This window comes from Salvelinus namaycush, chromosome 31, assembly GCF_016432855.1.
Source record: "Salvelinus namaycush isolate Seneca chromosome 31, SaNama_1.0, whole genome shotgun sequence".
Taxonomy (NCBI): Eukaryota; Metazoa; Chordata; class Actinopteri; order Salmoniformes; family Salmonidae; genus Salvelinus; species Salvelinus namaycush.
In genome coordinates, this window is record NC_052337.1 from 16,989,504 (window position 1) to 17,015,359 (window position 25,856).

General features: G+C 42.1%; 1 protein-coding gene across 1 annotated transcript; it reads right to left on the minus strand.

Annotated features, from left to right (window-relative positions):
* Nucleotides 1-42: 42 nt before the first annotated feature.
* Nucleotides 43-17,582, minus strand: LOC120026497. Its single transcript, XM_038971377.1, has 14 exons — nt 17,417-17,582; nt 16,720-17,325; nt 16,008-16,610; nt 15,623-15,880; nt 14,157-14,459; nt 13,697-13,966; nt 13,516-13,599; nt 10,648-10,789; nt 10,377-10,438; nt 9,356-9,567; nt 9,014-9,264; nt 1,799-1,918; nt 1,504-1,660; nt 43-1,286 (listed from the first exon to the last, which is right to left on the minus strand). Exons 2-14 carry the CDS (start codon nt 17,286-17,288, stop codon nt 991-993), a joined length of 3,327 nt encoding a protein of 1,108 aa, XP_038827305.1. The 5' UTR covers nt 17,289-17,325; nt 17,417-17,582; the 3' UTR covers nt 43-990.
* Between the last annotated feature and the right edge of the window lie 8,274 nt (nt 17,583-25,856).

Consider the following 25,856-nt stretch of genomic DNA (forward strand, 5'->3'; position numbering starts at 1 on the left):
TGGACCTCTTCAGCTTGCCGGGAAATGGGCCTAGCATAGGCTAGCTCCAGGCTAGTTGGTGCTTGCTTCGGGACAGGGACGTTAGCCAGGGGAAGCCGATCAGGATTGCAGCTAGCTAGCTGCTATTGGGCTAGTGCAGTCTGTTGACTGCAGTTTATTGTATAAGAAGAGTTCAATAATGCAATATAAATAATGTATTTAATCAACAAAATATTAGGTTAAAGCCTACCAATATTGTAGGTTATTGCTCAGTGTGTACCCTAATCTTTATTGCATAGAAAAGCACATTTAATAAAATAAAAAATAAAAAACATCAAGCACAGCAGTGTAGGCAATTGGTTAATATCAAGAATTGGTTACTATGTGATGCAAACTGTGACTATTAAGAGGGAATAACAGCAAGTACACTAATGATGAGGGCTTTGGCATTTTTGTCTTTCCTGATGTCAAATGAGGATAACAATAATCATACATACTAGTTTTAGTATTTGCTGCAAAGATTTGTACCATTATGACAGTGAAAGGGTAGAAAAATAATTGGCCACGGATTAGATTCATGGTTATATCAGAATGTGTGGATGAGACAACGCTATGATTCAAACAGGTAGAAAAAGTAATTGGTCATACTTTACATATTATTCTGGTGGTTGAAAAAAAAGTTAAAAAATATAAATATACATTGAACTACAAAGATGTCGTTGGTCATACTGTACATATTTCAGTGATTTAAAAAAGTTTTAAAATATAGAAATATACATCAAATCTCAAAATATTGTTCAACTAAACTTGATTTTTTTTCAAAAAGTTTACAAAATTAAAGACAACTGCAATACAGTATAGTTGTTCTCTAAATGTTCTGTTCATTATATCAATTTTAATGGATTTTATTTTCCCTGAGTTTTTTTGGACCTTGTAAAAACATACTCCCATAGTTTTTTGCAGGTAGCCACCACATTTCCATCATCTCCCACCCCACCCTTTGCCAAATTGCTACAAGAATGGCTGCAGCAAGGATGTCACTCGATCGTCGTTGCGTGGCAGTCTCTCCAAGAACTCTTTGGTGGCCTTGATGGAGTCATGCACCCCCCAGGTCTCCACTATCAGCTCTGCAAGCTCCTCAGGGCTTTTTCGTCCCTCCAGAGCACTCTTGGCGATTGGCTTTTGTTCCTTATTCCTCATCATTGACTTAAGCTTCTTAATTTCGTCCTTTGACAGTTCTCCCAGTATTTCACACAGGTTCTTTATCCACTGCTGCTCAGTGAATCTTTTCACCTGAGCAGCATTATCTGCTGAAAGTAGGGGAGGAGACATGGTGAGACCTGTGTGGCCAGGAATTTATTTAATGCAGCAGGCAGATGAGATAACCATCTTCTCAGAATGTAAGCTACTGTATGTTATCAGATTGAATGTAATGTAGGATAACGGTACAGGTTTAAAATTAAATCTGTGTGTATGATAAAGCAAATATCCTGTCTGACTGGTTGGTAAGAAGGAAACGGTTACCCCGTGGTGTGTTGAGAATCACTCGGCGACACCAGCGTTTCCGCGTCTTTAGCTTTGTCTCCAGAATTTTCATATTGAGTTCTGTGATACTACGGTTCAAGAAGACCTCAAAGGTGGCGTGTTGGTATGTGCAATGTGCAATGTGCAATGTGCATTTCTGAAAGAGTAAGTGAGGGAACATGTGAAAGAAAAAAGGAGATTGAGTGATGGACAAATGGTATGGTTAGTCCTAATGGAAGGCAGAATAACATGTGACATTATTAGCAAGATGTCTCTGGTTTTCTGTTCCACTTACTTTGGGTTGAACAAGAAAGCCTTGTTTGAGGTCAGAAGTCACACTATATTTGGCTGTGGGTGTCAGCATACAGGATGAGCTGGTCTTAATGAATGTGAACTCTTTGTGCTGATTTTCCACCTGTGAGAAAAATATCTTGACTCAGACAGATGAAATAAGGTTTAGGAATGCTGAATTCCAAACCAGGCCTTTCATCTTCCCCCTCGCCCCTCGAATTTGCACGTTCACATGCGCCTCCATCATATGCACAAGTGTCCAAATGCTGAAGGAGTGAACATTAGAGAGGGTGGGAGGGGCTAATTAGACCCTTAATTGGATCCTCTTGCCACTCTGGAAGTCACCCTCTTAGTTTTGTCAGCTACACTTGAAAATGAAGGGAACTCCGAGTGAGTTGGTAGGGGCAAGGGGCTGGTTTGGAATTCACAAGGCTTAGTTATTTTATTTTTTCTCCCTCATTTTACAATTTAAACAGACTCAGCTATATGACGTTGCAACAAGCATAAGGATGAACTGCAGATTCTGCAGATGAGGTTGATCCAAGACAGTGAAGTAGCAAAGAATATCTGCCCATGTGCACTTCACACTGCTGCAACATGATGGTCGCGTTTCCCTGCTCAGATGTTACATGCATCAACCAATGGTTGTGTTCCACGTCGCCGACCGTGCCATTGGGCACCAGATTGCTATAACATGATGTGGTTAGCTGATACGTAAAATACCTATCCAGGCGTAAAATCTGGCATGCATCAGCAACGCATGGGCAGAGGAACGCGCCCGATATCTGCAGGACCAGAACAGCAGAGAAGTGTAGCCTCGCGATTCACATTCTTAGTTGTTGCGGAAATCGGCCCGATATTGCAGTTTACTTTGTGCATCACTGACTCGTAGTGAAGGACCTTAAGCTTACAAGTATTTTAACGTTCCTATAACGGCTGGAGATGTCACATGTGTTTCCCAAAACACCACGTAGAGAGAACGGTCACTAAGTGCGTCATTTGAGCATTTGTCGATACTGATAGGATCGAAAGAAAGGGAGCACTACTCTCGGATCAGCTTTCTCCATTCAAATCTTACCTTGAATTTATAATTATTCCACAATACTGACGACGGCCCAGCTCCGAGATAGAATCTAATGATGATTTGACAAAGTCACAGGCTGCACACACTTCATCAGTCTCTCGTTCACAATTTGACAAGCATCAGTCCCTCAAATTTCCCACCGGCATCCACCTTGTGTGGCCATAACGCCCAATAAAAATCCATGCCTTTTGCGGCCAAAGTGGCCATTGTGCACTTGGGTTGAATCTAATAAGTTAAAAGCTAATTATAATTCCCGGCTGCTGTGCTCAGAAGCACCTCTCACTCACATGTCTCTCTCAGATGTAGCCAATGCCAGTCACATGATCAGGTCCTTCTCACAGGCATTTCAGCTAAGAAGTAAGCTACAAGTGAATATAGACAGACATCGGGGATGCAACTGCGCGTGTCCCTCTTATGGAATTCCGAGGTGCATATTGAAGATGTTAGAACTGTCCACATTTAGCCTACTTTTTATCAGCCAACAAGATGAGTAGGCCTAACGAACAGCCAAAACACTAGCCTATGTCAATCTACTATCCCCAATAGGGAAAAAGTTTACCTATTCGATTGGTCAACTTGTCCTTCTGCACAATAAATAAATATTCCAAACATACTCTGTCTGGGACAGTTGTAGGAGGCAATAGATCCCAAATTAATACAACCACTTGCATCAACAACAAAAAATTAAAAAGCAATGAGGCTGATAGTTTAACATTTGAAGCTAAACTATTAGTATATTTTTTCACATTATAAGCACAGCAATGCGCACACGGCAGTAAGCGAATGTTCCAAAATGCAATCAATTAGCGGGTTCTCAAAAGGTGAAAATGATCTTCCCCAAACTTGAAACTCATGCACAGCCTATGTATGTATGACAGTTAAGCTCTACACCGCTTATAAAGCAGATTAATGTGCTTCATTTTAAGAAGTTATTAGAGCACTTATTTAGCTGTGATTACAAACCTTATCAAAGCATATAGGCCTATGGGCTAGGATACATGAGGTGTGCGACCATGGTTTTAAAAAGGTCGCAAAAAAAAGGTATGCGCAGTTTCTTGCCTTAATGCACAAGTGATAATAAATTATTCACAAGTGATAGGCTAATATTGTCACCCCTCAGACTATTCTTAATTTAATGTTGTCTTTACATATGCTTAATAATTTATACAGTGGGGAGAACAAGTATTTGATACACTGCCGATTTTGCAGGTTTTCCTACTTACAAAGCATGTAGAGGTCTGTAATTTTTATCATAGGTACACTTCAACTGTGAGAGGCGGAATCTAAAACAAAAATCCAGAAAATCACATTGTATGATTTTTAAGTAATTCATTTGCATTTTATTGCATGACATAAGTATTTGATCACCTACCAACCAGTAAGAATTCCGGCTCTCACAGACCTGTTAGTATTTCTTTAAGAAGCCCTCCTGTTCTCCACTCATTACCTGTATTAACTGCACCTGTTTGAACTCGTTACCTGTATAAAAGACACCTGTCCACACACTCAATCGAACAGACTCCAACCTCTCCACAATGGCCAAGACCAGAGAGCTGTGTAAGGACATCAGGAATTAAATTGTAGACCTGCACAAGGCTGGGATGGGCTACAGGACAATAGGCAAGCAGCTTGGTGAGAAGGCAACAACTGTTGGCACAATTATTAGAAAATGGAAGAAGTTCAAGATGACGGTCAATCACCCTCGGTCTGGGGCTCCATGCAAGATCTCACCTCGTGGGGCATCAATGATCATGAGGAAGGTGAGGGATCAGCCCAGAACTACACGGCAGGACCTGGTCAGTGACCTGAAGAGAGCTGGGACCACAGTCTCAAAGAAAACCATTAGTAACACACTACGCCGTCATGGATTAAAATCCTGCAGCGCACGCAAGGTCTCCCTGCTCAAGCCAGTGCATGTCCAGGCCCGTCTGAAGTTTGCCAATGACCATCTGGATGATCCAGAGGAGGAATGGGAGCTTTTTGGTCTAAACTCCACTCGCCGTGTTTGGAGGAAGAAGAAGGATGAGTACAACCCCAAGAAAACCACCCCAACCGTGAAGCATGGAGGTGGAAACATCATTCTTTGGGGATGCTTTTCTGAAAAGGGGACAGGACGACTGCACCGTATTGAGGGGAGGATGGATGGGGCCATGTATCGCGAGATCTTGGCCAACAACCTCCTTCACTCAGTAAGAGCATTGAAGATGGGTCGTGGCTGGGTCTTCCAGCATGACAACGACCCGAAACACACAGCCAGGGCAACTAAGGAGTGGCTCCGTAAGAAGCATCTCAAGGTCCTGGAGTGGCCTAGCCAGTCTCCAGACCTGAACCCAATAGAAACTCTTTGGAGGGAGCTGAAAGTCAGTATTGCCCAGCGACAGCCCCAAAAGCTGAAGGATCTAGAGAAGGTCTGTATGGAGGAGTGGGCCAAAATCCCTGCTGCAGTGTGTGCAAACCTGGTCAAGAACTTCAGGAAACGTATGATCTCTGTTATTGCAAACAAAGGTTTCTGTACCAAATATTAAGTTCTGCTTTTCTGATGTATCAAATACTTATGTCATGCAATAAAATGCTAATTAAGTACTTAAAAATCATACAATGTGATTTTCTGGATTTTTGTTTTAGATTCCGTCTCACAGTTGAATTGTACCTATGATAAAAATTACAGACCTCTACATGCTTTGTAAGTAGGAAAACCTGCAAAATCGGCAGTGTATCAAATACTTCTTCTCCCCACTGTATGTGTGAAATTAGTTTTGATTTAGAATGGACCATTATCATACACCTGTCTTGGAACAGGGGCATGGAGGGAAAAAAAATACACGTCATCTATGCACCTAAATAGCGAATGGAGAATGCTTTTCCCAGTGGTTCATTTTCATGCCAGCCAGGTAGGCTATACTCCTGTTGTAAAGCGAAGCATTGTGCTTAATATTAGGAAAGTTGATGAATAAATAAATATTGTAGGCCTAGCCTATAGAAAGCTGATGGGATACTCCTCTTTTTAACCTTTCGAGGACACACGTTCCGCTAGCGGAACCCCTCGACAACATTCCGCTGAAAAGGCAGTGCGGGAAATTCAAAAATCTTTTTTTTTTAAATATGTAACTTTCACACATTAACAAGTCCAATACAGCAAATGAAAGATAAACCTCTTGTTAATCTACCCATCGTGTCCGATTTAAATACAGCGAAAACACAACATATGATTATGTTAGATCACCGCCAAGTCCAAAAAACACACAGCCATTTCCCCAGCCAAAGATAGGAGTCACAAAAAGCAGAAATAGAGATAAAATTAATCACTGACCTTTGATGATCTTCATCAGATGACACTCATAGGACATCATGTTACACAATACATGTATGTTTTGTTCGATAATGTGCATATTTATATCCAAAAATCTCAGTTTACATTGGCGCCATGTTCAGAAATGCCTCCAAAATATCCGGAGAAATTGCAGAGAGCCACATCAAATAACAGAAATTCTCATCATAAACTTTGATGAAAGATACATGTTTTACATAGAATTAAAGATACACTTGTTCTTAATGCAACCGCTGTGTCAGATTTCAAAAAAACTTTACGGAAAAAGCAAACCATGCAATAATCTGAGACGGCGCTCAGATAGAAACAAAATTTCTCCGCCATGTTGGAGTCAACAGAAATACGAAATTACATTATAAATATTCCCTTACCTTTGATGATCGTCATCAGAATGCACTCCCAGGAATCCTAGTTCCACAATAAATTGTTGTTTTGTTTGATAATGTCCATTATTTATGTCCAAGTAGCTACTTTTGTTAGCACGTTTAGTACACATATCCAAACGCTCGTGCAGGTCCAGGCGAACGTCGGACGAAAACTTCAAAAAGTTATATTACAGGTCGAATAAACTTGTCAAACTAAGTATAGAATCAATCTTTAGTATGTTGTTATCATAAATATTCAATAACGTTCCAACCGGAGAATTCCTTTGTGTCTATAGAAGTAATGGAACGCAAGTCGATATCATGTGGAATGCGCGTGACCAGGACCTGGCTCTCTGCCAGACCACTGACTCATTCCCCTCTCACCCGGCTCCAAATCACAGTAGACGCGTCATTCAAGGTTCTACAGACTGTTGACATCTAGTGGAAGCCGTAGGAAGTGCAAACAGATCCATATCCCACTGGGAATTCAATAGGCGATGAGTTGAAAATCGACCAACCTCAGATATCCCACTTCCTGGTTGGATTTCTCAGGTTTTCGCCTGCCATATGAGTTCTGTTATACTCACAGACATCATTCAAACAGTTTTAGAAACTTCAGAGTGTTTTCTATCCAATAGTAATAATAATATGCATATATTAGCATCTGGGACAGAGTAGGAGGCAGTTCACTCCTGGGCACGCTATTCATCCAAAGTGAAAATGCTGCCCCCTATCCCTAAAAATTAAGAGGCAATCAAAACTCTGTTTTCTCATGCAATTGCATAGCCTATAGAAATGTTGCGCAACATGGGGTAGGGTAGCATCTAACGATGCACTTAGCTGTTCTACCAGTGGTCTGAGGCAGTCTGTAAATAACAAGTGTTTTCAAGTGCAACTTTAGTAACGAGGGTTTCGGGAAACAGCTCAGAGATATAATGATGGTCCTACAAAGGTTCTTACAATGAACTTAGCCTTAAAGGGAAACTTCATCTCCAGCACCACCCCAACATACAGTGGCAAAAAAAGTATGTGAACTCTTTGGAATTACCTGGATTTCTGCATAAATTGGTTATCAAATTTGATCGGATCTTCATCTAAGTCACAACAATAGACAAACATAGTGTGCTTAAACTAAATGAGAAAGTTCAGCACTGTTGCTACTCTCCCTAGGAGTGGCCGTCCTGCAAAGAGTACTGCAAGAGCACAGCGCAGAATGCTCAATGAGGTTAAGAAGAATCCTAGTGTCAGCTAAAGACTTACATAAATCTCTGGAAGATGCTAACATCTCTGTTGACGAGTCTACGATACGTAAAAGACTAACAATGATAGTGTTCATGGGAGGACACCACGGAAGAAGCCACTGCTGTCCAAAAAAAACATTGCTGCACGTCTGAAGTTTGCAAAAGTGCACCTGGATGTTCCACCACGCTACTGGCAAAATATTCTGTGGACAGATGAAACTACAGTCGAATTGTTTGGAAGGAACACACAACACTGTTTTGAGAAAAAAAAGGCACAGCACACCAACATCAAAACCTCATCCCAACTGTAAACTATGGTGGCGGGAGCGTCATGGTTTGGGGCTGCTTTGCTGCCTCAGGGCCTGGACAGCTTGCTATCATCGACGGAAAAATGTGGCTTGACCTCAAGAGAACAGTTCACACCAGACATTCCAAGAATATTGCTGAATTGAAACAGTTTTGTAAAGAGGAATGGTCCAAAATTCCTCCTGACCGTTGTGCAGGTCTGATCCGCAACTACAGAAAACGTTTGGTTGAGGTTATTGCTGCAAAAGGAGGGTCAACCAGTTATTAAAGGGTTCACATACTTTCCCCACCCTGCACTGTGAATGTTTACACGGTTTGTTCAATAAAGAAATTACATTTTATGACCAATTTATGCAGAAATCCAGGTATTTCCAAAGGGTTCACATACTTTTTCTTGCCACTGTATGTGAAAAATGCACATTTTTGTTTTGTAGTAAAAACGCTTGTGGAAGTTAAGTGTTTCCAATGACCAAAAAATGTCACGTGCCAAATACAACAGGTGTACAACCTTACCGTGAAAAGCTTATTACGAGCCCTTAAAAAAAACATCTGCATTGTTGATTAAGTAACTATTTGCAAAAATATGTATAATAATCGTCAGTGTGCATCGTGTGATGTTGACCAATTGTGAGTAGGCATTTCCTACTAATTGATTGATGATGTCATTGGAAACACAATATTTCTCTTTTTTTAATACAAAACACGCCATTTTCACATACAGTATGTTGATGTTGGGATGGTGCTGGAGATGATGAATATGAAGTATATCTTTTTAAAATGTATTTCCCTTTATTTAGATAATTTTGGGAAACGGGCCCAGGTAACGAACCAGTTATTCATAAATTGACAAAATATTTTAAAAAGGAGAAGTTCATTTTCAGGGACTTGGACGTACCTCGTCTGGCGGCATGTCTCGGGGCAGCAGGAACACCCAGAGCCTTTGCTCTTTTGGAGTTGCTTCAGGCTCAAGGAACAGTAGCACCTGTCCTTGGATACTGTTGCTGTTGGATTGTTTTTTACGAGCTTTTCCATAACTTGAAAGCCCACTAATGCTTACAATCACGTGTGAGTGTGTCACCTTGGGTATTAAGAACTCCCTGTTCTTTCTGCATATGTGGGCCACAAGAAGGTTCTCAGCTGCAGACACTGGGAGAGAGATGAAATGCATGAAACCAATTTGTCATAGTAATGTGTGGTGTTTCAGTGCAGATTGGTGAAGCCACAACAATTCACTCACCCGTAACCTCGCAGTGAGGTAGATGTAGTTGGTACATATGTCCCTCTGGACTCCTGAGTTGAAACAAGGGGCCTGCAGGCTCATAGCTGGTGTTAGCAAGGATATCCCTGTCCCAGTGGACCACACTGTACTCCACAATCCCTGCCCCCCTCATCCCAAAAACCAGCCCTGTAGCTCTGCACTGAAACCTGCCACGAGACCCACACTGGAACCTGGGGAGCACCATGTTTTATTTCATTTTTATCTAACTAGACAAGTCAGTTAAGAACAAATTCTTATTTACAATGACAGCCTACGAACAGTGGGTTAACTACCGGGGGCAGAATGACAGATTTTTTTACATTGTCAGCTTGGGGATTAGATCTAGCAACCTTTACTGGCCCAACGCTCTAACCACTAGGCTACCTGCCACCCCCATGAAATGGAGGGAGAGTAAAATAGATGTGGGGCAAGTCTAAGAGTAACCAATGAGGGACGTGCCTTAAGATGGCGGCCTCCATGCACTTAATTACCACAAATGCGTCGTTTGCTAAGTTTTCTGTATTGAAGCTTGCTCTCATTACTCTTTTTTGTATCTGCATTGGCAGAGTATACATACATCCAATTCTAGCTCCCAGACCCCGGCCATTGATTATTATGACTTGAAAGAGACTGTAAACTGGGGTAAAACATAGGCTGGTATTCAAGCAATTGCAAAGAGTGGGTTTCCAGATAATGCTTTCAGAGGTGTGTTTGATTTGCACTGCAGCAAGTCCTGGATGCATGGGAGTTAACACTTGATTTAGAAACTGCCAGTCTCGTGGCGTGATTAATTCAGTTTTGACTGCAAACCTGACTAAGAAGTCCTCCAGCATACAACCAGACAGACAATTTAAAATGCACTAACTCACTACCTGCAATAAATTTGATCCCGACCATAGGCTTGCTTCAGCAATGTTTGGGCTGTGATTGGAAATAAAACATGGGTACACAAAGCCTTAAAAACATAATTGTAATTGATCATTAAACCCAAAGTAGTTACCTGTAGGTAATCTTGTCTGTTATTGTTTTGTCAGGGTCAAATTCTTCAATGAGGGTTTTTTTCTATACAAGTGGAAGACAACAGTGAGGTTAGCATATGCAAAACACATGTCTAAGTGAAAAATCCATTGTAAAAAGTTATTTATATGGCAATCACATCACGGGCAATAAATGAGAAACATGCCATATGGACTATTTTACACCAAAATCATTTTGTGAAAACACAGTTTGTGCTGTTCAATTTCAATCAATAACTCTACTGTTGAAAATACTTTAGAGGTCTCATTTGTCACAGAGGTAGATCCCAGGGAAGTAACGCGCTGATCGTGCCCAGGCTCCACATGAGCTGGCCACAGTTTGTAGCGATTGTCCGCCAATAAGATGTCAAACTCAGTGATCATCTTGTTGGAGAGCCTGTGGAGAGGAATGAATCTACATTGTGACAGTTGTGGAGGCAGGCAGAGCCATAGATTTAGAGAATTCAACCAACTTTTAGAATGGATGCAATGTTAGCGCCTTTATTGTCAAACTTTTGATGATGTTACAATATGAAAGCGTCTCTGACCATTCCCTATGAAATGACCCGCTGCAAACAGAGAAAAACAGAGTTGCAAATCATTTTTTATTCACTCGCATTTGTGAATGTGTATCCATTCTGAATTTGGCTCGAAATCAATTTATTACTGTTTTTAACAACATTTCAGATAAGCATGCCCGTTTATAAAAACGGAGAGTTCAAAATAGATCGAACCTTTGGTTCACACCTGAATTATCTGAATTCATACGCAATAGAGATGCTATTATTATATGAACCCTCTGGCTGACTGTACATGTACTGGAAATCCATATAAATTCTAGAAAACTGAAATCATTAAAGGGTGGTACTTCTACTCTTCCCTTACAAATGAATGTAGAGTCTGGCCCTATTACTGATAACTGATAGCATTAATGAATTTAAATCAACATTTTATTTCTGCAGGCTCTGACAGAATTCAAAAACCTACTCAGTATGACAATGTACTGGATGTTGATGGGGGAATTTTACCGAATCATTTTGAAAATGTCAGTCAGGGTTTTTCCTTTCAGCAATTCAAACAATAAAGTCCTTGATGTGTTGTTGGCATTCGACATTAAATAAATCTACAGGGGCCAACCATCTGGCTGAAGGGTCTGCTCAAGTGTGCAACTTCCCTCATTGTGGGCTCAATAACCCACATCTTTAATTTAAGATTTATCAGGAAATATTCCTAAAGTGTGGAAATCAACTTATGTGCTGCCACTCCATAAGGGCTTGTTGTGATCTTGACAACTATCGTCCCATATCAAGGTGTTCATATCAAGCTTGGAACTTCTTTTTATCTGTGAACTGTATTTTGAATGTACATCAGTCAGGGTTTAGACCAAGGCACAGTACTATTACTGTAACCACATCAGTTGTAAATGATATTGTCAATGCTTTGGATGCTAAAATGAATTGTGCTGTCTGTCCTACTTATAGATTTGTCAAAAGTGTTTTATACAGTTGATCATTCTATCTTATTGAGTAAGTTGTCTGTGTTACACCTTGGCACTGATGCCTGTTTGTGATTTCACAATTATCTTAGTGACAGCCCCCTCGCTATTATGATAGACTGGGTTAAATCTGAATTTCTTGAAGTGCTTAAAGGGGTACCGCAGGGTTTGATTTTGGGGCCATTGTTGTTCACGTTGTGTATAAATGACATTGGAAATACTGTTAACACCTGTAACATTCACCTCTACGCAGATGAGTTATTTATCCCTGAGCCTCTTTAGTGCAGCAGGCCATTCGTGACATTCAGCATGATTGACTCATTCCAAAAATCACTTACTGATCTTACATTTGTGTTAAATGCAAATTAAACCAGGTTTATGCTGTTCTCTAGGTCTCCTAATGTTGACCTTAAGGACTTGCATATTTTCACTCCAAATGGAGCAAGGTTCTCACTATAAGTACTTGGGTATCTGGATTGATGACAAGTTGTTCTATTGAAACACACATTGAAAACTTGACAAAGGAGTGGAGATCGATGATTGTTTTTTTATATAGAAATAAATCCTGCTTCAATTCTGAAAATAGAAGGAAGATTGTTCAAACAATGCTTCTCCCTGTAATAGACTGTGGTGACATTTATATGCACGCGCCAGCCTGTTTTGAAACCATTGGACTCAGTATTCCATTCAGCAATACGTTTTATCACTGGAGATGGTTTTAGGACTAGTCATTGTATTCTTTACAAACATGTGGGATGGACCTCTGTCTGTAAGAAGAGAACTGCACTCTTATTTACTTACATAGCAGTCTTGCAGAAACCTCCTCTGTACATTACTTCATTGAGACATACAAATTAGCAAACCCGTTCTCAGGGATGGATAACTCTGGAAATCCTTTGGTCTCCACAGAATTGGGAAAATCTGCTTTTAGTTTTTTTGCCCCTTATGTGTGGAACAATACACAGAATTCCTTGCAATTAGATATTACGGTGCTTTTCAGGCCTTTTAAATTATTGATTGGAGACTTATGTTACAGAATATGATTGCTTTTCTTAAATATGTTTAATCTTGTGTATTATGCGTTTTATTATAGTGTGTTTTATTTGTAATGTATATGTAGGGCTGTTGTGTTTTATTATAGTGTGTTTTATTTATAAACGTATACAGGACTCTTGTAAAAATAGTTCTCAATGTGACTCCCTATTTACATAAAGGTTAATAAATAAGTCTACTATGTTGTAGTGTCAACAAATTGCATATTTCCTTTCTCTGGACATTTTCAGAGGTTTCAAAAGCTATCCAAAGCAAACAGCCCAACCTGAAAGTGTAAATTATCACTTAGCATCAGCTATGGAGGAGTGTCGGGCCACTGGGAATGTTCTGACAGAAACATCAACAACCCCAAAAAAATCCACCTGGGTACTGAACCGTTGTCTATGACTATGCCTTCCTCCCGAGCCATTCGGAGAGTTTGGTTGTTGTGGTTTCTATGCTACCTAGCTATAATGCTAAGTTAGCTAGCTAGCTAACAGTTACGTTAGCGGGCTAGCTATCCAACTTTTTTATAGTTGTTAACTATCTAGCTAACGCTGCTATGTTAGAACAACAAGCAAGAATGTTTTACTCACCATACAGTTTCTGTAAAGCTATTGCCGATCATGTATAGGTTAAGTTTCACAGCACCTTTGTCGGTGATTTCATTATTGCAAAGACTGAAAGAGAGAACATGGTGTAGTTTTACTGTCTTAAAAGTGCAATCTGCAATAGTTTTTGCTGTTCAATGGACATTCTACTTGATATTGTCCTTACTTCAGGACTTGAACTTTGTGCAGATGTGGGAGCAGCACATCCAGGTGTGTGTCAGTGAGGTGGCAGTCACTGAGGTCCAGCTCGGAAAGCCCTTCCGAGTGTTCTAGAACCAAGGCAAGTGTTGAACAGGCCCTCGAGTCTAAAGGGCTCTGACTGAGGTCCACCTTCTTTTCCAGGGCTCTGGAGAGTAATGAAGCAAGCCTCACTGACCTGTCGCCATCTTCCACAAATATCAAGTGCAGGATTTGCAGCAGAAGAGGTTTTCCAAAGCTATTGTGTAACAAAGTCAAACAATGTCATTAGCTTACTGGACGTTCAAATGTAAAGCACTCACAAGATCACAGAATGGTTGTGTGCGGTTGCCATTTACTGCAGGAGTAAATGTTGGATTCAGGAGAGGACATATAAGTAGTCAGACAAATGTTAAAACAAGGAATCTTCCTTAAGACAGGCATCTCACCTCATATGAATCCTGTGCAAAACATGAAACAGCTCCTCTAGTCCTGCATCCTCAACATGGCAGTCATGTAGGATCAGCTCTGTGTCACCATCAGCTTCCTGGATGGCCGCGGAGATGACCCTACAGTCTCCAAAACTGAGGCTCAAAACAGTCTCTTTCTCCTGCCCAAATAGGTCTATGGCAGAGGAGCAGGAGAGGTCCAGTTTGTGATGCAGCAGTGTCAGGAGTGCAGGTGCCACTCCTCTCCTCCTTCTCAATCCTGCACAGGTATGGAGCAGCTCCAGCAATAGTTTCCTGTCTACCCTGCAAGGTAAGCAGAAATTGGTGGACAAGTACTTTGGAACAGTATTCTATTACAGCTTGGTCTCTCCGACTACACAAAGGATAATACCATTTTTTGGTGGGGGTTACAGCCGATATGTTGCAAATGGTCTGGTTACTTCAGACAGAAACAAAAGTTGCATGATCAAATTGCATTGGGTACAACTTTAGCATCTTAGCTAATTAGGAACTTTAGCTAACCACAACCATAGCGTTTTACAAATACTTAGCATGTTAGCTAACCCTAACCATGTTTAGCTAACCTGCTAGCAGGGCCTCCTGGGTGGCGCAGTACTCTAAGGCACTGCATCGCAGCCGCCTGGGCTCGAACCCAGAGTCTCTGGTGGCACAGCTAGCACTGCGATGCAGTGCCTTAGAGCACTGCGCCACCAGAGACTCTGGGTTCGAGCCCAGGCCCTGTCGCAGCCGGCCGCGACCGGGAGGTCTATGGGGCGACGCACAATTGGCCCAGCGTCGTCCGGGTTAGGGAGGGATTGGCCAGCAGGGATATCCTTGTCTCATCGCGCACTAGTGACTCCTGTGGCGGGCCGGGCGCAGTGCACGCTGACCAGGTCGCCAGGTGTACGGTGTTTCCTCCGACACATTGGTGCGGCTGGCTTCCGGGTTGGATGTGCGTTGTGTCAAGCAGCAGTGCGGCTAGGTTGGGTTGTGTTTCGGAGGACGCATGGCTCTTGACCTTCGCCTCTCCCGAGTCCGTACGGGAGTTTCAGCAATGAGACAAGACTGTAATTACTACCAATTGGATACCATGAAATTGGGGAGAAAAAAGGGGTTAAAAAAATGTAATAAAAAAAGCTAACCTGCTAGCTATGTTAACCTAGTCTGATAGTGATGTTAAGCTAACCTGCTAGCTACAATTAGCATCAAATGCTAATGCAACAAGATACTGTATGACCGCCAAGACGTATGAAACTGTACGACCTCTATTCCAACGCCACAGGACCATTTGTAACATATTTGTAACATATCATACGAATTAAAGGAACACAAAAAAACATAATATCATGCAAATGGGTGTGCGACCAGGTTGTCTGTTCACGTCGCTCATACCCAAAAACACAAACTTCAATCAAGTAAAAGTCACATTCAAGGTAAGGGATGCTGATAGACAATTGGACAGTGACCTGAGCTCAGAGACTCTGTGTAGAAGAGTCAGAATGCTCTCCATTTCCTCCTTTGGAATGATGGTCAACAACAAGTTGAGTTTGACACCGTCACTGTAGTGCAGGGCAAAACGAAGTGCTTCACAGTCATCATGGTTCAAAACCAGGTTGTTCAGGTCGATCCAGTCATCTGATGACTTCAATAAACTGTTCACCAAGTGACCAGCACGTTGCTCATGTATTTCTCTCAGAGCTGTCCTTTCAAACTGGGAGCTTGTTCTGCAGACACAAAGGAATACAGTACCAAGTGATATAATTACTATAACAGGAAAACAACATTTTCATTGTTGGAATCGTGTAACATATTCAATATAAACTAGAAATCAATATCTTGTGTCACCCAGACCTTTGAAAGTGAACATTCTCCAGCAAAGGGAGGAGATAAGGTATGTATTGGTCTCTGATTCTGCTCCTCCTGAGGTTGATGGTGATGGGTTGTGTGGTGGTCTTCAGCAAGTAGTGAAGCACATCCCAGTCCAGTGTACAGTTAGACAGATCACTACCCAACTTTTCCAGAAAGCATTGGGTCAGTTCCTCATCCTGAGCCTCATACACCACAACAGCCAGCTGCTGCAGAGTCTCCTTACTCAGTCTGTCATGGAAACATACACAAACCCATCTTTCAAAACAATAGCACACCTCACAAAACAAAAGTCCATATTTTTTCAAGTGTGAAGAAGATCTAGAAACTTGCCTGATAGTGAGTGGACCCTGATGACACAACAAGGTAGTGAGAAGGAAACCCTGGATTGGACAGTCTATCAGATTTAAGACCCTTACAGTCCAAACTCTAAGGAGTAAAGCTAAACCACTGAGCACTCTACACTGCACCCCTTCTTTTAGAATTGACCTAGAGAAGAGAAGAGTCAGCTCCTCAACGACCATTGGTCTTCGGCATGTCATTGACCTTGCCAATCTGGCCAGCTTCGCTGTTGACATTTCGTTTACCCTAGAAGTCAATACAAAAAAAAGAGGACTTATTCTGCAAATCATGATCAAAATGCTTTTTTTTACCCCCACCATTCTACATTGTTAAAATACCACTATCAAAATCATACTTAAGTTTGTGAAACTCTTTCACTTGCTTGAAGAGTAATGCAGCTCCTTGGAATGAGATACTATCTGGGGTGAGACTGACGTTGAGTTTTTCTCCAGGGGCAGATTGGCCTAGGACTGCACCTACTGCCTTGCAGGTTACAGTGGGCAACCACCCTGACAATGTGATGGTATAGTCTAGGGCCTGGAGGAGTGAGGAGGCTAGCTGTGCATCCCATTCTGAGCCGTCAGGGAGTGCACACCACAGAGACAGCTGGAACTGGTCATCACAGCTTAGAGAGCCCTTTCTCTCCGAGAGGTCTATGGACCAGACTGCAGGGGCTGACCGATAAACAGGAAGTAATGCTTGACAAACTTTTCTGCCTGTTTGAGTCTCGTAGTCTTTCCCATGTGAGAACAGATCTAACAGAAACAAGCACCTTTCTGGAGAGTCGTCTGAATGAGCAAACCCAAGAACTGACAACAGTTCCTCAACAGAGCTCTGTCCTGTCTCAGTGTTGTCCAGATCTCCATGATCAAGCAGGTGCAAAAGGAAGAATCTCTTTAGTTGCTCAGAAGTCAGTGTAGGCATCTTCACCTCTGTATCACTCTCATCTTGAGGAACAATCCTGCCAGAAAACAATGTGTTAGGCCATGAAAGGGTGGAACACCTATTCTCACCTACTGTATGTGTTTGAAAGGGACTGACCATTGACCTACCTCAGTTGTGAAATATATGGTAGGCACCGAAGAAAACTCCATATTTTGCTTTTATCAGTTTCTAGCCAGCCCTTCAGTCTAACTGGTTTCTTCTCTGTTTGGAGTTTCAGCACCTCAAGTAGGATGGAGGCCTTGTCTGTACCGAGGTCGAGGACCCAGGCTGCAGGCTGAGCTGACTGAAAGACTGTCAACAATGATGGGAGAATTTGGCCCTCCAATTCAAGTTCAAACGACTTTGCAGAGGAGTACAAATCTAGCAGAAAATCACTCTGTTCGTCTTTGTTACCACTCTGAAAAGGGAAGTTTGAGTAGCTGCATACCGTCGACAGCATCCTCAGTGTCTCCTCTCCTGTCTCAAGCTGACGCTGCTTTGCAAAACAGAAGAGTTTCAAAAGGCCTTCAATGGTTCCTTTAGTGTCATCATACTGGATCAGAATGCAGTCATTGAACCTGTTCATAGAGAGAACTTTTTTTTAATGACCACACTCCATTAGGACCTTTGTGCTAAAGCTATAGACAATGAAAAGTGTTAGCCTGTAAATCGCATAAACAAAATGGGTTTCAATCAGACAAATAACATAACAGAACTTGCCTTAGCTGTGAAATATAAGGCAAACAATGAATGAGGCTCATGTCACACTCATCATTTGACCACCACAGCTCCACTGGTTTCTTCACGTTTTGGAGTTTCATCACCTCAAGGAGGACAGAGGCCTTCGTATCAGCAAAGTGTATGTACCAGACTGCAGGAAATGACTTGAAAACTGGCTGCAATATTGGTAGAACTGCTACACCTTCATCATGCTCATATTTTCCTATATGTTGGTACAAACTCAAAATGAATTTGCTCTGTTCCTCTAAAGAATATGTGCTAGCCAGACAAAGCACTGCTTGCAGGTCCTCTACAGATTTCAGTCCCGTCTCCATCTGGTACAGAGCCCCGTGCATCAAGATATCCTGCTGGAATGACCTCACCTCCATTTTCCATGCCATTAACGATCGTCTCAGATCAACAGGTTCAACAAACCTAAAATAATGGTTTTATACAATGGTTATACAGTTATCATAATGATGTTTGATCTCAGCTACATAATAAACAACCTACATAATGACCCTCCAGTACATTTAATGTACCCACCTGATAGCCTCAACGCTTGGCAAACAGTCAAATATGCTCTTTCCCAAGGAATCAGCTGCATGCAGTGAGTTGTCAACCAAATGTAGACAGAGTTTGACCTTCTCTGGTCTCTTGCGCTTCAGGACCTCTCCCACTCTCTCCCACACCTTTTGGTCCTGTTGCTCCTTGACTCTTAAGTGAATTTCATATTCACACAGTCTTAGCAAGCCTTCAGAGTCACTCGGGTTCCCTGAGTGAAGAGCAGCTTTCCACACCTGACATTGTGTAGTGGGATCCAATCTATTAACACAAGTTATGTTACTGTAATTATCTAAAGGCAAGATGATAGTGTTCAAACCATGTTATGTACCATGTCAATGTGATACTTTCAGAATCTATTAGTTTAAGTATTGATACAATATCTTACCAATTAGTATGAATATACTGTCTAAACTCTTCCAGCCAGAGCTGAGAGCACTTCCAAAGCTACAAGCATAGTGGAAATGATCACTGATAGCAGACTCACCTGAGACATTGAAGGTTTTTCAAAGAGCCCAGAATCAGCCTCAATCCTGGATCAGAGAAAGTGCAGTCATTCAGGTACAGACGGACATTCCTGTTTGTGGACTGGTTGATTACATATGACACGGCACAGCACTGTTGAGGATCGAGATATTGTCCACAGAGATCAAGCTCATACTCCACTTTTTGTAGAAGGAGTGAGCAGGCTTCGGGTGACTGGTGCTCATACAAGCACTGGCAAACAAAGAGGAGATCAGCATCCAACTCGGTATGGGACTCATCATGTCCCTGTAGTATTGCAGGCCCGAGGAAGGTGTCTATGACTTTCTCAAGGTATATGTCAGATATTTCCCTTATCTGGTCCTCTGGCACTACACAGTTAATCAATTCAGCAATGTCACTGGACAAGAGTCCACAGAGGAAGGACACAATGTACTTCAAGTACTTTCCTTCTTCTGTCTGGCACTGTTGAAGGACGGAGGTGATGTTTCCAGGTGTCATCAACAGGAAAAGAGCAGCCCAAAACTCCTGCATCGTGTTGTGGAGAAAAGCAAACGAATGGCCAGTTGACGATTCCTTTGCTGCACTGGATGTCAAGAACGCATGTTGAACACTGTTGTCCTTGCAATCCATTTCTGTCAAGTTTACAGTTTTCGCAAGTAATGCTTGGAAAGAGTTTATAGCTAGAAACTTGATGTTCCCCATATTGTCATGAATGTACTTATCCAGATACTCAACATTTTGGTCACCATGTCTTTTCATGCAATGACGAAAGATCCGCACATACATTTCTGTTATGGTGCATGGGTGGTTTTTAGCCTCACAGGGACTAAATGAAATACAAGCAGTCACTATGAAAGCGTACATTGGGACATGGCATAGACTGAATAGTGCGTCGTTGCTCGCAACACTACAAACATAGTCATCCTCAGTGCCTAACATCCACTTTAAGTAAGCATGGATGGACTCGTTGTTGAATCCTTGGACCTCCACTCTGTAAGATGGCCAGTCAGATAAAAACTCGCAGTCTTCTGCCTCTGGTCTGCACGTGGTCAGAATCTTGGCATCACACAGAAGTTCTTTTGCCATAATGTTATTTAGCACGGGGTTGCCAATCACATCCATGATCCCATCAAACACGAAGATAACATTTTCTGAATTATTTTGAATATCACACAGCACCACATCCTCTGTGCCTTCCTCTGGCTTAAGGTATCTTTCAAACAGCAGAGACCTCAAGGATGAGGGCTGTGAAGAGTGAGACATTGATCTCATCGAAGGCTCATCAAAGTAGAACATATAACTCTCTTGAGGATTCTCATTCTCTGCCCAGATATTCAAAACTTGCTGGACAACAGTTGTCTTTCCAATGCCAGGTTTACCAACAAGTAGAATCTTTTTCTCACTGCTTTCCAGTAAGTGACCAGGGGACAGTTTTCCCTTGTCTCTTGGAATGTAAGTCTTAAGTTTCTTAGAGCGTGCTTTTTTGTACTTGCTTTTAGTTTTGGACAGCTCACTCGAGTCGGTGTCCAAAACGACAGGAATGTAAGCAAAGGGTTTGCATTTTGCCTTGTCTTTGAGGAAATGCATGTGCTGGTCCCATTTTGCATGAAGAAACTCAACGGCTTTCGTTCGCAGCTGCCTTTTGTACCTCTCACAAGGCCCTGATTCTGGAGAGAAAACAGACAAGAATAATGAGAAAACACTAACATTTCCTTACATTTTCCAAATGACTACTTCAAGCTTGTGACGCTACAAACTTGTTGGATGCATTTGCAGTTTGTTTTGGTTGTGTTTCAGATTATTTGAATGAAATGAATGGTAAACTATGTACTGTGTCATTTTGGAATCACTTATTGTATATAAGAATATAATGTTTCTAAACACTTCTACATTAATGTGGATGCTACCATGACTACGGATAATCCTGAATGAATCGTGAATAATGATGTGAGAAAGTTACAGATGGTCAAAGATCATACCCCAACACATGCTAACCTACCCTGTAATCTCAACTCTATTGTCGTATACTAGCAGCTGGATCACGTTACGTACCAGAGACGAGGCCACTCTGTAAATCTGGGTCATCCGTAAACGAAAAGCAGCTGATCCATTGATGTAAATCTGGGTGGCGAGGTTGATTCTGGGTAGGGTTTGTTCTTGGTAAGGTTTGGTTCCTTGTGTTGTACAATATTTTTAACAGTTCATAACTGGCATATTCCCCTTTCTTGATAATCATGTCCAGCATCTTTCTGGTTTTGACAGACCTCTTTTTATGGGATTTAATTTCTCTAACTTGTTTTTCACTGAGGATGTTATTCTTTCGCAACTCATCAACGACCAAGGAGGGTTTCTGGAGGTGACCCTCAAGAAGGGCTCTGCCATTTTGGACATACTCAAAAGCAGACTGCTGTGTGCTTGCCATGTTGTGGGTTCCCTTACAGCTTTATAGCTGTACACTTTGTCTGCCTTCGTACCTGTAAAATACAGTGTAAGACATAATATTATGAAGCTACATCAAATCATTTCCCCCTGTCTATCTAGAATGCCTATATTTTTGTAATACATGTGAAGCTGATATGAAAAATGAATTAACATGTCGAATTTTGAGATTACAGGAAATGAAACGCTACAAATACAATATGAGCAGCAAGGAACCTGGATGTGTAAACTGTTTGGATTTAGATACTAAAGGTGCTCCTGAGTAAAATGAACCTCAAGTTCAACACAATGTAAAGAAAAGTGTGTATGGTGCAATATGCACACAGAGTGTACCAAACATTAAGAACACCTACTCTTCCATGACATTGTCTGACCAGGTGAAACCTATGAACCCATATTGATGTCACCTGTTAAATCTACTTCAAATCAGTGTAGATGAAGGGGAGACAGGTTAAAGAAGGATTTTTAAGCCTTGCGAGAATTGAGACATTGTATGTATGCATTTAGAAGGTGAATGGGCAAGACAAACGGGTAATGGTAGTAGGTGCCAGGTGCACTGGTTTGTGTCAAGAACTGCAACGCTGCTGGGATTTTCACGCTCAACAGTTTCCCGTGTGTATTTAGAATGATCCACCAACCAAAGGACATCCAGCCAACTTGACGACTGTAGGAAGCATCCTTGTGGAATGCTTTCGACAACTTGTAGAGTCCATGCCCGACGAATTGAAGCTGTTCTGAGGGGAAAAGGGGGTGCAACTCAATATTAGGAAGTTGTTCCTAATGTTTTGTACACTCAGTGTATGTATATAATGTGTAGCCTAACGTGTGTGCAATGATGTGCCACATCTTGATTTAGTGCATTATTATTAGGGTAAGCATTATAATAAGCCACCACAATATTTGCAGCCATAGGTGATATCATATTTCTAGGAGCTGATCCGTCATCAGTAGTGTGGAATAACTATAATGTTAAGGTAAGATTTGAATGGAGAAAGCTCATCCGAGAGCAGCGTTTCCTTTCATTTGATCCTATCAGTATGGACACATGCCTCAGCGATGCACTTAGCGAACCTTCTCTCTGTATGGTGTTTTGGGAAACATATGTTACATCTTCGACCTTTATAGGAAATAATTATTTATTAATTATTTAACCCTCTTATGCCTCACTCCCCCCTATCTGAGATATCTACTGCAGCTCTCATTCTCCACATACAAACACCCGTTCTGCCAGTCACATTCTGTTAAAAGGTTCCCAAACCACACACATCCCTGGGTCGCTCGTCTTTTCAGTTCGCTGCAGCTAGCGACTGGAACGAGCTGCAACAAACACTCAAACTGGACAGTTTTATCTCAATCTCTCCATTCAAAGACTCAATCATGGACACTCTTACTAACAGTTGTGGCTGCTTTGTGTGATGTATTGTTGTCTCTACCTTCTTGCCCTTTGTGCTGTTGTCTGTGCCCAACAATGTTTGTACCCTGTTTTGTGCTGCTGCCATGTTGTGTTGCTACCATGCTGTGTTGTCATGTGTTGCTGCCATGCTATGTTGTCGTCTTAGGTCTCTCTTTATGTAGTGTTGTGTTGCCTCTCTTGTCGTGATGTGTGTTTTGTCCTATTTTCTTTTTTATATAGCAGCCCCCATCCCTGCAGGAGGCCTTTTGCCTTTTGGTAAACCGTCATTGTAAATAAGAACTTGTTCTTAAATCACTTGCCAAGTTAAAATAAAAGGTTGGAGAAAAAATCCGGGCCCTGATAAATATAATGGATAATCTGTGATCAAACACGATAACTGAAAATTGTTTGTCAAACGCATTATCTCAATTTGCCCAAGGGGGGAAATTCTATTCAGTGTGTTAAATGTTCAACTGTACCTCCAAATCGTTTTGAAATCAGAGCATATGCACTGAATACAAACAGTGTAGCTACACCCTCGCAAGGTAATCAAACAAGCTAAGCGTCAGTATAGAGACAAAGTAGAGTCGCAATTCAACGGCTCAGACACGAGAGGTATGTAGCAGGGTCTACAGTCAATCACGGACTACAAAAAGAAAACCAGCCCTGTCGCGGACCCCGATGTCTTGCTCCCAGACAAACTAAACAACTTCTTTCCTCGCTTTGAGGACGATACAGTGCCACCGACACGGCCCGCTACCAAAACCTGCGGGCTCTCCTTCACAGCAGCCAACGTGAGTAAAACATTTAAACGTGTTAACCCTCGCAAGGCTGCCGGCCCAGATGGCATCCCTAGCCGCGTCCTCAGAGCAGGCAAAGACCAGCTGGCTGGTGTGTTAACAGACATATTCAATCTATCCCTATCCCTGTCTGCTGTTCCCACATGCTTCAAGAGGGCCACCATTGTTCCTGTTCCCAAGAAAGCTAAAGTAACTGAGCTAAACGACTATCGCCCCGTAGCACTCACTTCCGTCATCATGAAGTGCTTTGAGAGACTAGTCAAGGATCATATCACTTCCACCCTACCTGACACCCTAGACCCACTCCAATTTGCTTACCGCCCCAATAGGTACACAGACGACGCATTCGCAAATCACACTACCCTAAACCATCTGGACAAGAGGAACACCTATGTAAGAATGCTTTTCATCGACTACAGCTCAGCATTTAACACCATAGTACCCTCCAAACTCGTCATTAAGCTCGAGACCCTGGGTCTCGACCCCGCCTTGTGCAACTGGGTCCTGGACTTTGACGGGACGCCCCCAGGTGGTGAGGGTAGGAAACGACATCTCCACCCCGCTGATTCTCAACACTGGGGCCCCACAAGGGTGCGTTCTCAGCCCTCTCCTGTACTCCCTGTTCACCCATGACTGCATGGCCAACTCAATCATCAAGTTTGCAGACGACACTACAGTGGTAGGCTTGATTACCAACAACGACGAGATGGCCTACAGGGAGGAGGTGAGGGCCCTCGGAGTGTGGTGTCAGGAAAATAACCTCACACTCAATGTCATCAAAACAAAGGATATGATCGCGGACTTCAGGAAACAGCAGAGGGAGCACCCCCCTATCCACAACGATGGGACAGTAGTGGAGAAGATGGAAAGTTTTAAGTTCCTCAGCGTACACATCACAGACAAACTGAAATGGTCCACCCACACAGACAGCGTGGTGAAGAAGGCGCAACAGCGTCTCTTCAACCTCAGGAGTCTGAAGAAATTCGGCTTTTCACCAAAAACACTCAGACTTTTACAGATGTACAATCGAGAACATCTTGTCAGGCTGTATCACAGCCTGGTACGGCAACTGCTCCGCCCACAACCGTAAGGCTCTCCAGTTGGTGGTGAGGTCTGCACAACGCATCACCGGGGGCAAACTACCTGCCCTCCAGGACACCTACACCACCCGATGTCACAGGAAGGCCATGAAGATCATCCAAGGACAACAACCACCCGAGCCACTGCCTGTTCACCCCGCTATCATCCAGAAGGCGAGGTCAGTACAGGTGCATCAAAGCTGGGACCGAGAGACTGAAAAACAGCTTCTATCTCAAGGCCATCAGACTGTTAAACAGCCATCACAAACATTGAGTGGCTGCTGCCAACATACACTCTCAAATCTCTAGCCACTTTAATAATAAAAAATTGGATGTAATAAATGTATCACTAGTCACTTTAAACAATGCCACTTTATATAATGTTTACATACCCTACATGACTCATTTCATATGTATATACTGTACTCTATACCATCTACTACATCTTGCCTATGCCGTTTGGCCATTGCTTATCCATATATTTATATGTACATATTCTTATTCATTCCTTTACACTTGTGTGCAAAAGGTAGTTGTGAAATTGTTAGATTACTTGTTAGATATTACTGCATGGTCGGAACTAGAAGCACAAGCATTTCGCTACACTCGCATTAACATCTATTAACCATGTGTATGTGACCAATCAGATTTGATTTGATTTTATTTGCAGTTGTACATCACAAGCATTGTAACTGTGGCATCACCCGGGAGAGATCCTCATTTTGTTCCCGCTGCAGATTGGAGTTTGGTTTAGTAAAGGTCCGGGACTAAGGCGATTGGATGCGCGTTTGTAAAGAATCCCCCCTCATGATTAGAGTGGAGACACTTCAGACTGGTCAGGCAAATTTGTTCTCCGCACTGATCAAAGTTTATTGACACTGCCACCAACCATTAACATGAGCATGTTCTAACCAAAACACAATTTAATTCGATGTCCCCCAGTTTGCATACTCTGAATTTCATGTCCAAATAATCTCTAAGTAACTTCAAACCAAGTCATCAAGTTTTAAGTATTGAACTTTAAAAGAATGCCTAGAAGGCCAGCATCCCAGAGTCGCCTCTTCACTGTTGACGTTGAGACCGGAGT

Bases quoted from the DNA above. Each gene is read 5' to 3' on its own strand.
- LOC120026497 (XM_038971377.1), bottom strand. From the start codon at position 17,288: ATGCCTACACTGACTTCTGAGCAACTAAAGAGATTCTTCCTTTTGCAC. The intron at 15,881-16,007 runs GTCTGGGTGACA...TTGTGTCTGCAG, and splicing joins GAGAATGTTCACTTTCAAAG to AACAAGCTCCCAGTTTGAAA. The intron at 10,439-10,647 runs GTATTTTCAACA...CCACTTGTATAG, and splicing joins TGACAAATGAGACCTCTAAA to AAAAAAACCCTCATTGAAGA.